The sequence below is a fragment of the Aethalodelphis obliquidens genome, unplaced genomic scaffold, assembly GCF_003676395.1.
Source record: "Aethalodelphis obliquidens isolate GAN/ISIS:26980383/991018 unplaced genomic scaffold, ASM367639v1 scaffold28, whole genome shotgun sequence".
Taxonomy (NCBI): domain Eukaryota; kingdom Metazoa; phylum Chordata; class Mammalia; order Artiodactyla; family Delphinidae; genus Aethalodelphis; species Aethalodelphis obliquidens.
The window spans coordinates 12490954-12505316 of record NW_020837972.1 but is presented as its reverse complement, the minus strand read 5'-3'; the positions used below and the strand labels follow the sequence as shown (position 1 = coordinate 12505316).

Here is a 14363-nt window from a genome sequence, read left to right as displayed (position 1 = left end):
ATAATCGGTATATATTAAAAACTGCGTATAGGGCTTCCCTGGTGGCGCAGTGGTTAAGAATCCACCTGCCAATGCAGGGGACACGGGTTCAAGCCCTGGTCCGGGAAGGTCCCACATGCCACGGAGCAACTAAGCCCATGCGCCACAACTACTGAGCCTGCGCTCTAGAGCCCACGAGCCACAACTACTGAGCCTGCGTGCTGCAACTACTGAAACCTGCGTGCCTAGAGCCTGTGCTCCACAACAAGAGAAGACAACGCAACGAGAAGCCCGTGCACCACAATGAAGAGTAGCCCCTGCTCACCGCAACTAGAGAAAGCCCGCGTGCAGCAGTGAAGACCCAGTGCAGCCAAAAGTAAATAAATAAATAAAAATAAATAAAAACTGCGTATAATTCATGTATACAACTTGGTGAGTTTGGATATATGCATAGACTTGTGTTCCCCTCACCACAATCCAGGTGATAAACGTATCCATTTCCAAAAGTTTCCCTGTGTCCCTTTGGGGTTTTAGGTTTTTGTTCCCCAAAACGTCAGCTTTGCTCATATGCATGTTACTGAACCACACTCGGGTCCACTCGCCCGCGCAGTAAAGCCCATCTACAGACAGCAGGTTGTGGTGAAGGAAAGTGCAGTGTTTATTTGTAGGCACCAAGCAAGGACTTCAGGACAGCTAATGCCCCCAAACCCCAAACTCTCTGATGGGGTTCAGGAAGCTATTTATAAAGGCCAGGTGATGGAGGGGCGTCCCAGGGTCTGTGATCAGCTCATGCACAATTCTCTGATTAGGTGATGGTGAGGTAATGGGGCGATGTCACAGGAGTTTTAACTATCAGTCCTTAGGCTCCAGGAGACCTGGGGGCTCCGTGCTCATGGTCATCAAGTAGTTGACATCTTCCATCTGGTGGGAGTTTTAGCATCTGTATAACAGCTCAGGGAATGTGCATCAGACACTGTTATCCAGGTACTTCCGAGAGGAGCTTCAGCAGAGGAGATGGGGGAGGGGTCTGACCCGGGAAGGCCCCATAGCGTCCTGCTCGGTTACACACGTTTGAATCCAGTTGGGCAGGTTGTCTGTTAGCACCTGGGGCTGAGGTGCTCCATCCTGGCGAATCCGTTCACCCTCTGCTTTCAGGACCTGGAGCTCATAATATGGAAAACGTAGTCAGCCAAGACTTAGACCCAAACGGGACTGTCCTCTCAAGCCTTGGATAGCCCAGTTCCATGTGTGGGTGATTGACACCCGAGGCGGCCATAGGTGTAATGTCATGGCTCTTTAGCCCCAGGTGTGAGCAGGAGCTCGTGCGCCCCAGGCTGGCTGGCATCTTCCGTTCCGTTGTGCAACAAGGCAGATTTTCCTTCCACTTTCAGGGAGACCTTACGAGGTCAGTGTTCGCACCTGCTCCTGTCTGGGTTCACAGGGGCTGACACAGAAGAGGCAGACAAATGCTTCTAGAATGTTAGATGGAGTCACTGCACCTTCCTGTGATAGGACACGCTCCCAAAAAGCACAAACATTCCACACTGGGTCAGAGCTCACACTCTGCTGAGCCTTTATTCTCTGCTAGTCCTGGGGGTATTAGGAATATTCCCAGTTTTACACAGGGAAACTAAGGCTCAGAGAAGTTGAGTAGCTTGCCCAAGATGACACAGCTACGAAGGAACAGGGCCCAGATCCCAGCCCATCTCTGCCTGACTCCAAGCTGCTCTTTATAGCCGCTATAGACTGACTGTTGGCATGTCACCCCCCCACCCCTGCCCCTACAATTCATGTGTTGAAACCTAACTCCCAGGTGATGGTATTATGAGGTGGGGCCTTTGGGAGGTGATTAGGTCATGAGGGTGGAGCCTTCGTGATAGGATTAGTGCCCTTATAAAAGAGACCTTAGACTGTTCCCTCACCCCCTCCATCATGTGAGGACACAGCAAGAAGCTGGCTACCTACAAACCAGGACACATGCCCTTCACCAGACACCAGATCTGCCAGCACCAGATCTTGGCCTTCCCAGCCTCCAGAACAGTGAGAAATATGCATTTGTTGTTTAAGCCACCCAGTCTACGGTGTTTTTGCTAAAGCAGCCCAAACTAAGATAACAAGTCTCCTGGTGGAGTTTACCTCCTTATCCTCCTGGAGACAGAATAAGGCACCCCTCCCATTAAAGATGTTGATAGTTTTCAGTGATGTTGCTTGTGAGAAAGTTTCAGTGAGAACACGTGGGTGGAGTTAGTGAAAGTCAGAGGGTAGACTCAGGGCACACGCTTTATGACCTCCTGGCAAAGCATGATTTCTTTGTGTGCTCATCGTCCTTTTCCCTTTCCAGGGATTAGCAGCTGCCAGCCAGAGATGTTCAGAGGACCACCTGTTGAGTCCTTGGTTTCTCAGGATGGTGACTCGGTCACACATTTATGTGGATGTGTTATTTATCAACGGCTCCATTTCCTCCATGTGTGTTAAGTCTTCCACCTAACTTTTCTCTTAATTAGAAAGCGTCCAAGCACCATTTATCATTTGTTGCTTATTCTACTTTGGTTTTGCCCTCTGCTTGGAGCTGGGGGGCAGGGGTGGAAGGGAGGACAGAGGGCTGGTTCCAGGGCTGAGATGCATATTCTGATGTGTGGAGCTGCAGTTCCCCGCTCTGAGCCCCGTAGGAGGGGAGGCGGAAATCTCCTTCCCAGTAGCATAGTCATGTGGTAATAGAGACAAACAGATGGTTCTGGGGTGAGGGGGCTGGGGCAAATGTTCTGTAGTTTCCTCTGGGAGTGACAGGCTCTGCTAAGTGTCACTGTCTGGGCAAGGTCCATTCAGCATGTCACCGCCGGTCAGGCTGCACAGCTCCCCAAAACCAGCTGCATCACTAGCCTTAAGAGCTCATTAGGCTCCGGCACCGTGTGACCTGCCAGGAGGCGACGCAGAATGGGTGCACGCAGAGAGCCAGAATAGAGCGGCCGCCGCGCAAGATGGCCCAGGGATCCTGCCAGCTGGCTGCACGCCCCAGGCTCGGCTGTCCCCTCCGAGGAACTCGTGTCCCATTTGGGAAAGAGAGAGAGAGGTAATTTTCCATTTTCCTCCCCCGGGTGACTCAGAAGAAAGCAAAATCCATTCCCAGCTTGTTTTACTACTACTGTCATTTCTCTTGCTGAGCAGCACAGATTGAAGCCTGGGGGAGATTTGTCCACATCCACTGCACCTCCTGATCCGGAGATCTTTCTGCGATCAGCTTCTCTGTCCACCTGCAGAAGCCTTGCATCTGCGGGGAACCTGCTTGTTCGCCTGGAGACGCTGCCTCGCTGTCATCGTTTTATTTTAAATGGAAGTGCCCCTCCCCCTCGGTGGCCCAGGGATGGGCGGGGTTCAGACGGCTGGGATTCCGCCATACATTGCTGCCTTGTGGAATGTGCCACAAACCCACCAGAACAGAACAGGCTGGGAAAGTCACAGGAGAGAGGCTGTGTCTTACGACACGCTCTCTTTGGGATAGTGTTTGCTGAATAAACCTGGGCTTCCTTGGCTCCAGTAAGTGACTCAGAGAACGAGGACATGGTTCCTCGCCTGCACAGACCAGGACAGGCTATGCCTCCCTTGGGCCTAGAACCATCCAGGTCTCGGGAACGCCCTGCCATCTCCCCATCGGTGGCAGTGTCAGGCCAAAGAGGAGACAGTAGACTCATGGGTGAATCAGAGGGGTCTTAGGAGGGAAATCGGCTGTGTGGCCTCCCACCCTGTGCTGGGGAAGTGTCCGGAGGGAAACGGGGACCCCCCCCTTGGGAGGGGTCTGCTGAATCCCGAAATTGAATGAAGGACTCACCACCCCTTCTTTTACTCCTCATGTTTCATCCACCACCAGGTCCTGCAGAGGGTACCTGGGTGCATCCCCGCTGCCACCAGCCTGGTCCAGGCCCCTGCTGCCTCCTGCCTTGAAAGTTCAGCTGCGTCCAAGGTGATCTTTCTAAAGTACGTATCCCTTCCAGCTACTCCCTTGCTTGATGGGAGTTGCAAGGATAAAGCCCACACTCCTGAGGGCAGCTTTCCGCCCTCTAGCACACAGGCTCTGCGTCAGCCCCGGATCACAGGCTCCCTCATTTCTCCACACACGCCCACCTCTGGGCCACCGCATGGGCTGTTCCCTCTGCAGGGACACCCTACCTCCCACATGGCGGCCATGCCCTCGGCAGCTTCAACCTCCTCACTTCCGCCAGCCTGACCCCGCTCCCTTAGCATCTTAAGCTTAACCCTATCAGAGCACTTGCCTCTTGGGTTGTTCATTTCTTGCCTGTGTCCCCCAGAACACTTCGAGCAACTTAAGGGCAGATTCAGGGGCTGGATCTCCGTGATGTGTGTACTTCCTGCACCTAGCGTGATGCCTGGCATTTGCCAAACGCAATGGAAAGTGTCCTCAGGCAGCACTGGGTAGAAGAAATAATTTTAGAAGGAAAAGAACTAGCCATCCAGTTCCAGAGCTGACCCCCAAACTTCCACACATACAGACTCTAGTCATGGGTGTATCTGTTGTTTTCTCTTTTTTGTGCATGTCATCTTCCCAGCCAGAGTATTGCCAACCTGAGAGCAGACCCCGCTCTGTCTTTTAAATAGTGGGGCTTGTCACGGTAAGGACGAGATAGAAAAACTTTTTCTATAAAGAGCCAGATAGTAAATATTTTGGGCTTTGCAGGCCAGTCTCTGTTGCAACTCCTCAGCTCTGCATACTGAATACTATCAAAAGACATTGCAGCCGTGAGGGGAAGGCCCAAAGAATTATAGAAATGCCAGCCCAGACTCTAACTCTGCTGAGCTTCTGTGCCAACCTTGGAAATGCTCATCTCCAACTTCTGGATGAAAGGGAGAAGACCTGTCTGTGATGTTTACAACAAGCATTCTTCACTCACAGTCTAACAGATCCTAAATAACCTAAATAATGCTGTATTATTGCATTATCATATAAATAAATGCTCATTAGCACAAAGAGAAGGCAGCTTAATACGTTTCCTCCTGCTGTGGCTTCCCAGTCTTCCCTGTTCGCTTTCCAACCAAATGTGCAGAATCCTCGAGGAGAAGTTTTGTGGTAAAAACCTAGACTCCAGGGAACCGGGGGTCTGAGGAACCCCAGCTGGGGAGCGTCATCTGTCTCCTCACATCCATCTTAGAGAAGCCCATGTGCTGTCTTCTGCATTTTAGACCCAAGAACTAGCTGGACACAGTACAGCATGAGTGAGGGGTGAAATGGCAGAAGCTTCTTGCACAAGAACAGTCAGGGAAGAAAACTCCAGTGTTGCCTTGACATTGGCCCTCTGGCCGGCACGCACACATGGCCCATCTCATTGCCCCTTGCAGCTTCCCAGTACGGTGGGTCTGATTATCCCCGTCCTGCAGCAGGGGCTTGTGCTCTGAACCCACCAACGGCTGTGCTCTGAATCCTTCATTGCCTTTCAGTTCACTCAGAATTCGACAGAGAGCATCTCACATGCCTACAAGCCACAGCTGCGGGCACCAGCAGCACAGAGCATCTTCAGTTGCCCCACCTTCGTGGAGAAAGCAAACCCCAAGAGCCAGGTGCTTCTGGTGAGGCTGCCTGGAGCAATAACGACCAAGCTTTGGTTGTCCGCAGTAAATGGGGAAGGGGCGGTCCCTGTTGTTGCCATCAGTATTTCTTGAGCACCTACTATGTGCACGGCCCTATGCTGGGAGGATGGAGGCCAGAAAAGACACCCGGGCTATGAGGCCATGTCAGGATTTGAGCAGTATAATACAATCATCTCTCCCACACACTGCGAGCCCACCGTGGGCCAGCCCTGCATGCACGTCTCTCTGACCCTCAACGGCAACCCTGCAGGGTAAGTGCCCTTGTGTTATTCTCGTGCTGGAGCCAGGGGAATTAAGGTCCAAAGGACAGTGATAACTAGCGAAGGCCACACAGCTGACGATGGTAATGCCTGGCCTCTGTGTGTCTAGTGCAGCGGGTGTCAAAGTCTGGTCCCCGGTCCCCCAGCATCAGCATCACCTGGGAACTCATTAGAAATGCAGGATCTTGGGCCCCAGACCCGCTGAATCAGGACCTCTGGGGAGGAGCCCACGATCTGTATTTGAACAAGTCCTCCAGGCTTCAAATTTGGGAACCACTGAGTCGTGAGGTATTTTATGTATAAATGGTTTGAAGGCTGTAAAGCACTTATTTGTCAGCAGGGGGTTTTTTGGTGCCTGAAAGGGCTTTTTGTGAAAGATTATTCAGGGAACTCTGTTGGTTTTTTCCAGTTAATGTTCTATCTATGACAAGTACAGATTTGAAACACCAGTTCTTAAGATTTTGTGTAGAATTTTTGAATCTTACTATTTTGCTTATAAATTGACTATATTTTACAATAACTTTTGTTTTTGTAAAAAACCAGTTAAATTCCCTTAGGTATTTTAAGTGCACCAATGCATTTAATAAATTTGATTTCTCCTTAAGCACTTTTCAAAACCTTCCCAAGTGTACCATAAATTCTCACACATCTACAAAGTTGAACTTTTAAATATGGCAAGTCTTGGGGCTTCCCTGGTGGCACAGTGGTTGAGAGTCCGCCTGCCGATGCAGGGGACACAGGTTCGTGCCCCGGTCCGGGAAGATCCCATATGCCGCGGAGCGGCTGGGCCCGTGAGCCATGGCCACTGAGCCTGTGCGTCCGGGGCCTGTGCTCCGCGACGGGAGAGGCCACAACAGTGAGAGGCCCGCGTACCGCAAAAAAAAGAAAAAAAGAAAATATGGCAAGTCTTAACTTCACAGTAGCATACTGTTTGCAGATGCAGTAAAATTCTCTTATAACTTTCAAGGTAAAGATCTATCCAATACAGCAACGTGAATGCACTTGTACTCAACGGTGCATTTGAAACTGGTTAGAGATGGTCAGTTTTAATGTTATGTGTATTTTACCACAATTGGAAAAATAATCTGGCAGTACCTGATTACCCAGTTCATATAAAATGGAATCACGAAGCCTTTCTCTTAGATGATTTCAAATTCTTGCAAACGTTTCAAAGGCTTAAAACACAAACTATACGTGGATTACTTTCCAATATGATACAGGATCAAAACAGATAAAAACACATAACTTTGCTTTACTTCATCATCTCTGTACTAAATACTAACTCCTCTGGGGTGAGAATTGTGCCACCCTAGCAAGCCTGTGCTCCCCCACCCCCAAGTGCAGAATGCTGCAAAGTGCTCTTTGGCCAGGAATTGATGTTTCCAGGGACCTCAGCTGAACCCTAGTTGTAGTCACTCTGCTGACGGAAGATTCCAAGTCCCCTTCACCCCCAACACTGGGTAGTGGTCTCAAAGCCCAGATTCCCTGGGTCTGATGACAAATATCCTAATCCGTCCCCAATTTGAATCTCCAGCCCCAGGTTTTCTGGAGCTGCACACTGAACTGTGTCATCTGTCTGCACTGCTTCCTTCCTGGCTGAATTCTTGCTACCTGCCAGGCTCAAGACTCTTACAGAGAACTCTCAATGCACCCCACTGGTTCTGCATCCCGGCTCCTGTTACCCTCACTCTGTAGCTTTCCAGAGAGGGAAGTGGGCAGTGCGAGGTGAGGACAGGGAAGGAGGACTTCCCAGAAAGGAGAGTTTAGGACTGGTCGCTGGATGATGCGGCAGCAGGAGATGGGAAAGCTTGTGAGGTGAGGGGAATTCATTCCAGTCCAGTAAGTAAACTAGCAGCCGGGCACACTGTTCCCTCTCCCCCAACCCCCTGAGCAGCTTCAACCCCTATTGGGAGCACCACATTTGAGACGCTCTGCGTCCATCATCTTTGCAGGGTGTGGTGAGGCCAGAAATGGAGTGAGGAGCCCCCTTGATAACTGGGAACCGCCAGACTGGAGGGGCCGGGAAGAGGCTGCACCCTGGGGGTCGTGTCTCTGTGCTTTCTCTGGTCCTCACTCCCTCCTGGAGCCAGCAATAGGCACTGGCCCTGCAGTGAGTTCAACCAAGTGTGGTCTCCCCTCGCAGATGTGAAAAACATGTGGGAAACGCCTGGATCCAGTCCTCAGATGGTGCTTCACCACACTCGGGTTATTCCATAATGTTTATGGGGTTGGGGGCTAGGGGAGTAGGTGGAGGTCAGCGTCATTCTGATTCTCCTGGACACCTCCCCCTGGTGAGGACATCAGCCGAGCCTCAGCGTCCGAGGGAGACGTTCATGCAGCCAAACAACCAGCGTGAGTCCCCAGAGGATCTGTGCCGAAGATGATACCCCAAGAGGTCGGTGGGGAGACCCAGGAAAAGATGTGAGCGTTCCCAGCCTTGGCACATCTTGGACATCACTTGGTCTTGGAGGGGGCTGCCTCATCCAGGGGGCTGAAGGTGGCCCCCCACCCTGGTGGGGCCAGTAGGAGAAGGTGAGGGACCGTGCCTTCAGAAAAGCCATGTCATTTAATCCTCATGCTACTCTTCAGAGTGGATGCCGTTATTATCAACCCGCTTTACAGATGAAGAAACTGAGGCTCAGCGACGGGGCACTCCAGGTCTCAAGGGGGAAAGAAACAGATGGCAGAGGAAGATGGCCATCCCCCCCACCGGGGGGGATAGAGTGGGCTGATTTTCGTTGGGTCACAGGTTCAGAGAGGCTGGGAGCCCCACGGGCCTGGATGGTGTCTGATTCCACCCCCGCATGCCCTAGGGGGCAGCAGAGCGTCATAAGTGCCCGCGCTTTGCAGTGGACCAGACTCAGGTTCAAGCTAAGCTGCTGTTACTAAGCAGCGTGGGCTGGTCATTTAACCTGGAGGCGGGGGCCTCCGTTTCCTGTGGTTGGACGGAGAGACGAGGACCTCCGCGGAGCGTGCCTGCTCATCACTACGTCAGGAGCAGCGCAGACCCTGGAAGGCTCATCCGCGCTGCTCCAAGACCCTGTTTAAGGTCTAGTCACCTTCACAGCAGCGCAGCAGCCTCGAATCTGTGGGTATCCTGGTTACCCAGAGGCAAAGAGAAGCAGAGTGACTTCCTCGTGGTCACATGACCTGTAAGCGGCAGAGGCAGGATTTGAACCCAGGTCTTTCAGCTGCACTGTGACCACAGCACTGTACCTGCCTCCGAAATCACTCACACACAGCTCGACACACACAATGCACGCACCTGTTTGCTGTTAGTACTGAAGGGCTGCGCGCAGGTTCAATCGATGGAAGTGATCATTGCTGATATTACAACATTATCTACAAGTTTCCCTGGGGCGGAAGGTGCGCCCACCCTAGAGACTCTTCGAACATTCTGCCTACAAGAAAGAAGTATTTAACCAGCGTCCGGCAGGCTGTGAGTTTATAAGTGATTTATAAAAAGCCTGCTGAAGTCTAGAGACTTCTAACAGCGGAGGTGTGTTCTCCAGACTAAGAATAGCTGCTGAGGCCTGACGGGAGATGCTTTCTGGTGACATAAGAGCAGAGCAGCTTGGGGGGATGTGGGTTTTCTCCAGCTCGGTAACAGCTGCCGGTACAGCGTCACCGCCTTTCCCCCTCAGAGGGATGCACTGAGCCGAAGGAATTCGTTGAAGGTGTAGGAACGGGGCCAGGTGACCCCCAAGGTGGGGTTTCTGATCTGTTACTTCTCCACCGCCTCACCACCCCCAGTTTTCTGGACGCTGGACGCCGGACCAGTAAGATGGGGATAGAGAGCAGGGGTCAGCAGGGGGGAGGGCGGACGGTCCCTGGCCAGCTCTGGATCTAGATGCTCCCGGGCAGTGAGAGGGCACAGGTGCCTCCGTCCTGCTGGCCCCGGCCTCACCGGCACCTGAGGGGCCTCTGACACATGCAGACCCCAGCCCACTGCACCAGTCGCTCTGGGGGACTCTTATACACACCCGAGTGTGGGAACTCCTGCCGTTTAAGGGAAGCAGAACTCCGGTCCAGAACTTGCTCCGAGTCCCGGCAGGTAACTGCTGACTTTTTCTGAAATTAATAAATTCTGGGGAGAGATTACGTACAAAGATTAGGTCAACCTAAGGTTAAATTATGGTTCCCCACCAGGAGCTGTGAGCTTTTAGTGGAAGTATTGGAGGGATTGGGGCGAGGGGAGGAGAAAGAAAAGGAAAAGGAACAGTTTAAACTTAAAATACTCTTTAAAATGATGTCTTGCCATACTCAGGCGCTCGTGCGCGGTTTGTTACTGGACGTTTGCATCTTTAGATGTTATGCGTATGTCCTGCACAGGGTTGTGTGCATAAACCTGTAAGGACCAGACTTTATGGTCACTAGGGGATTTTTGAGGATGACTGTGGCTGCGCGTGATGTTGACCTTGCACCCTGGCTCCACGAGACAGCCCCCCAAGAGGGGAGAGCCTGTGCTGTCAGGCAACCCTCAGGCCTCACCACGCACCTCCCGAGGGTCCTGACTCCTCAGCCCTGGAGTGCGCAGCGCAGGAGCTGAGCCCGCGCGGCTCCCCGTGGATTTCAGGGCAGCCCCAGTGCTGTCTCACTTGTGCCCTCGCCTTCTGCCCTGGCCTCTCGGGTCCCCTGGGAGGGATGCCTCCTTCTGGAAGCCCCTGCTCCTGAGCCCCGCCCCCAGCACAGACTCTCCTGTCCCCACCTGCCTCCCTCTCCCCAGAAATCCACAGGCCTCCCCTCACCCTGTGACATCTGGTGGCTGGGCTTGAGGTCCAGGGCCCTCTCTATGCTCCCTCCCTCTTTGGGGTTTAGACCTATGTGACCTTGACCCTCTGAGCTTCCTCCCTGGTGAAAATGAGAGGGTCGAGCCTGCCAATTCCAAGGGGCTCTTTAATCCCCCCTCCCGAGCCCCCCAACTTGGCTCCTGCCCACTGCAATGTGGGGAGGGAGGGGGGCTCCTCTTCCCCAGTTTCTCCCCCCAGCAGTCCCTCTGCCAGGTCAAAACACTAAACCCTGTCCAGGATTTTCACCTGCCTCTACATGCAGTGGAGGACCCAGAAGCCCCAAAGCACCTTTCTCTCCCCCCACCCCATGCTGGAGTCTCTTGGGCAGAGGAGATGTTTCCTCTGTGTAAAGAGCTTTGAAAGAGCAGCTGGGAACCTGTCATTCCTTCACATCCACATCTTTCTCCATGAAGGGTAGAGCTAGATCTAGTTCCCATCTCGGCTGTCCACAGCCAGCCCTGGGAGGGTTGCGGAGACAGCTGAGGGTGGACAACTGGGAAGCGTGCCCAGTCAGCGGGAGCAGCCCGGGCACTGCCAAGTCAGCACAGCCTCGGGAGGGGGGGCGCGTGGTGGGGCACCTGGGCCCACCTCTTACCTCCGCCCTCACCCCCACCCCGCCCCAGCCTGCCTTTGCCCTCCGTCTGCCCCAGCTGGCCCAGATGGTACGTGCCTGCTGCATCCTGTCACAAATAAGCCCCAAATTATCGGCTGTGCTGACTCTGAACCCCAGCATATATTTATCACCCTGCCTCCCAGGCCCTCAGCCGGGTCCCACTGGTACTTGCAGCCATCCCAGGAGGGAGGGGAGGCAGGGAGGGAGGGAGGAGGTGGCTGTGCCTGCCCCCACTCCCACACCCTGGCTGCGGAGGTGCTAAGATGAACCAGGTGGCAGGATCCCAGCCAGTGGTACTGCCCAGCTGGGTAGTTCATGGTCCTGCAGGTGGCCGGCTCAGCATCCAATCCCAGCCCTGTCACCTCCTAGCCCTTTCACCCTTGCTGAATCATCTCTGTAAAGATGGGATTATGGACCCATTATACAGATGAGAACATCAAGGTTCAGAGCTTCAAAGGAACCAGCCCAAGACCACACCACCCGGGGAGTGGCAGAGCTGGGATGCAACTTAGATCTGAATCCGTCTCCTGCAGCACACCATCACCCAAGGTTAGCTTCAAAGATCAGGGTGCCTCGGGTGAGAAAGGATTGTTTAAAAGATAACCAAAAGCAGTATAGAAAACCCAGAGATAAACCCACACACATGTGGTCACCTTATCTTTGATAAAGGAGGCAAGAATATACAATGGAGAAAAGACAGTCTCTTCAATAAGTGGTTCTGGGAAGACTGGACAGCTACATGTAAAAGAATGAAATTAGAACACTCCTAACACCGTACACAAAAATAAACTCAAAATGGACTAAAGACCTAAATGTAAGGCCAGACACTATCAAACTCTTAGAGGAAAATATAGGCAGAACACTCTGACATAAATCACAGCAAGATCCTTTCTGACCCACCTCCTAGAGAAATGGAAATAACAAAAATAAACAAATGGGACCTAATGAAACCTAAAAGCTTTTGCACAGCAAAGGAAACCATAAACAAGACGAAAAGGCAACCCTCAGAATGGGAGAAAATATTTGCAAACGAAGCAGCTGACAAAGGATTAATCTCCAAAATTTACAAGCAGCTCATGCAGCTCAATATCAAACAAACAAACAACCCAACCCAAAGATGGGCAGAAGACCTAAATAGACATTTCTCCAAAGAAGATATACAGATTGCCAACAAACACATGAAAGGTTGCTCAACATCACTAATCATTAGAGAAATGTAAATCCAAACTACAATGAGGTATCATCTCACCTCAGTCAGAATGGCCATCATCAAAAAAATCTACAAACAATAAATGCTGGAGAGGGTGTGGAGAAAAGGGAACCCTCTTGCACTGTTGGTGGGAATGTAAATTGATACAGCCACTATGGAGAACAGTATGGGGGTTCCGTAAGAAACTAAAAATAGAACTACCATACGACCCAGCAATCCCACTACTGGGCATATACCCTGAGAAAACCACAATTCAAAAAGAGTCATGTACCACAATGTGCACTGCAGCACTATTTACAATAGCCAGGACATGGACGCAACCTAAGTGTCCATTGACAGATGAATGGATAAAGAAGATGTGGCACATATATACAATGGAATATTACTCAGCCATAAAAAGAAACGAAACTGAGTTATTTGTAGTGAGGTGGATAGACCTAGAGTCTGTCATACAGAGTGAAGTAAGTCAGAAAGAGAACAACAAATACTGTATGCTAACATATATATGAAATGTGAGAAAAAAATGGTTTTGAAGAACCTAGGGGCAGGGCAGGAATAAAGACACAGACGTAGAGAATGGACTTGAGGACACAGGGAGGGGGAAGGGTAAACTGGGACGAAGTGAGAGAGTGGCATGGACATATATACACTGCCAAATGTAAAACAGATAGCTAGTGGGAAGCAGCCGCATAGCACAGGGAGGTGCTTTGTGACCGCCTAGAGGGGTGGGATAGGGAGGGTGGGAGGGAGACGCAAGAGGGAGGGGATATGGGGATATATGTATACATATAGCTGATTCCATTTGTTATACAGCAGAAACTAACACAACATTGTAAAGCAATTATACTCCAATAAAGATGTTAAAAAATATATTAGCAACAAAAAAATAAATAAAACAAATAAAAGATAACCAAAAGGACACCTTTAATTTAAAATTCAAATTGGGCATGATTCTTCTCTGATTCCATTCACTGAAACCAAGAGACCAAGACATATGAGACCAGCATAAGGAGCTTAAGTGAGCTTAAGAGAAAAGCTGTTTCAGAGTCAAGACACTGGTGTAACCATTTCTGGGGCTTCCCTCCCTGGACGTTATTTACAAGAGCAGCACTGATCCTCGCCTGTTTGAAGTGGTTAGGTGTGTCTGCTCTAAGTCAAAGGCCAAGCAAGATGGCACTCGGAATCCCTGTAACTTTCATAGGGTCAGTGGTCCCCAAATTAAGAAAAGTGTTTTGTTGCTCCCAGAACATTGCCAACCCTTCGGAGACACCCCCCCCCCCAAGCTAAGTGATCAGAGGGCCAGGAGAGCAATACGGGTGAACTGCCATTTACACAACTGCATATGTGTACTCTGATTCTGGTTTACCACCCATTCTGAACACCTTGGTTTTCCCATCAATAAAATGGGCAGGACTTCCCTGGTCCAGGGCACAGTGGTTAGGAGTCCACCTGCCAGTGCGGATGACACAGGTTCGAACCTTGGTCCTGGAGGATCCCACATGCTGCAGAGCAGCTGGGTCCGTGCGCCACAACTGCTGAGCCTGCGAGTCACAACTACTGAAGTCCGCGTGCCCGGAGCCTGTGCTCCGCGGCAGGAGAAGCCACCGCAATGAGAAGCCTGCACACTGCAACGAAGAGTAGCCCCCGCTCACTGCAACTTGAGAAAGCCCACGTGCAGCAACGAAGACCCAACGCAGCCAAAAATAAATAAATAAATTTATTTTAAAAATTAAAAAAATATAAAATGGGCATGTATTGGGTACCCAGTAGTGTACGCACTAATGATGGTCTGTTCCTATCTTTTTCCTTCCAGACTCTGAGGTCAGAGACTACCTCACTGTAGTATCTGAATTCCTGGCACTCAGTAGTGAATGGGTGGACAAATGAACATATGAATCATAATAACAGCCTAC

At 51.3% G+C, this 14363-nt stretch overlaps 1 protein-coding gene across 5 annotated transcripts in view; it reads left to right on the top strand.

Moving 5' to 3' along the window:
- Positions 1-14363, top strand: part of FBXO21 (F-box protein 21) — a 58836-nt gene that overhangs the window by 42798 nt on the left and 1675 nt on the right. The window contains exons 12-15 of one of the 5 annotated variants that reach the window (XR_003436717.1): positions 2321-2411; positions 2796-3049; positions 3145-3951; positions 7790-11950. Coding sequence is in view for 1 of the 5 variants with exons in the window: in XM_027124701.1 (XP_026980502.1) it covers positions 2321-2411; positions 2796-2892 (188 nt within the window). In the remaining 4 variants the exon portion in view is untranslated. Of the gene's footprint in view, positions 1-2320; positions 2412-2795; positions 4956-7789; positions 11951-14363 lie in introns of those variants that run through there. The other 4 variants (XR_003436716.1, XR_003436718.1, XR_003436715.1 and 1 more) reach the window with 4 other exon arrangements.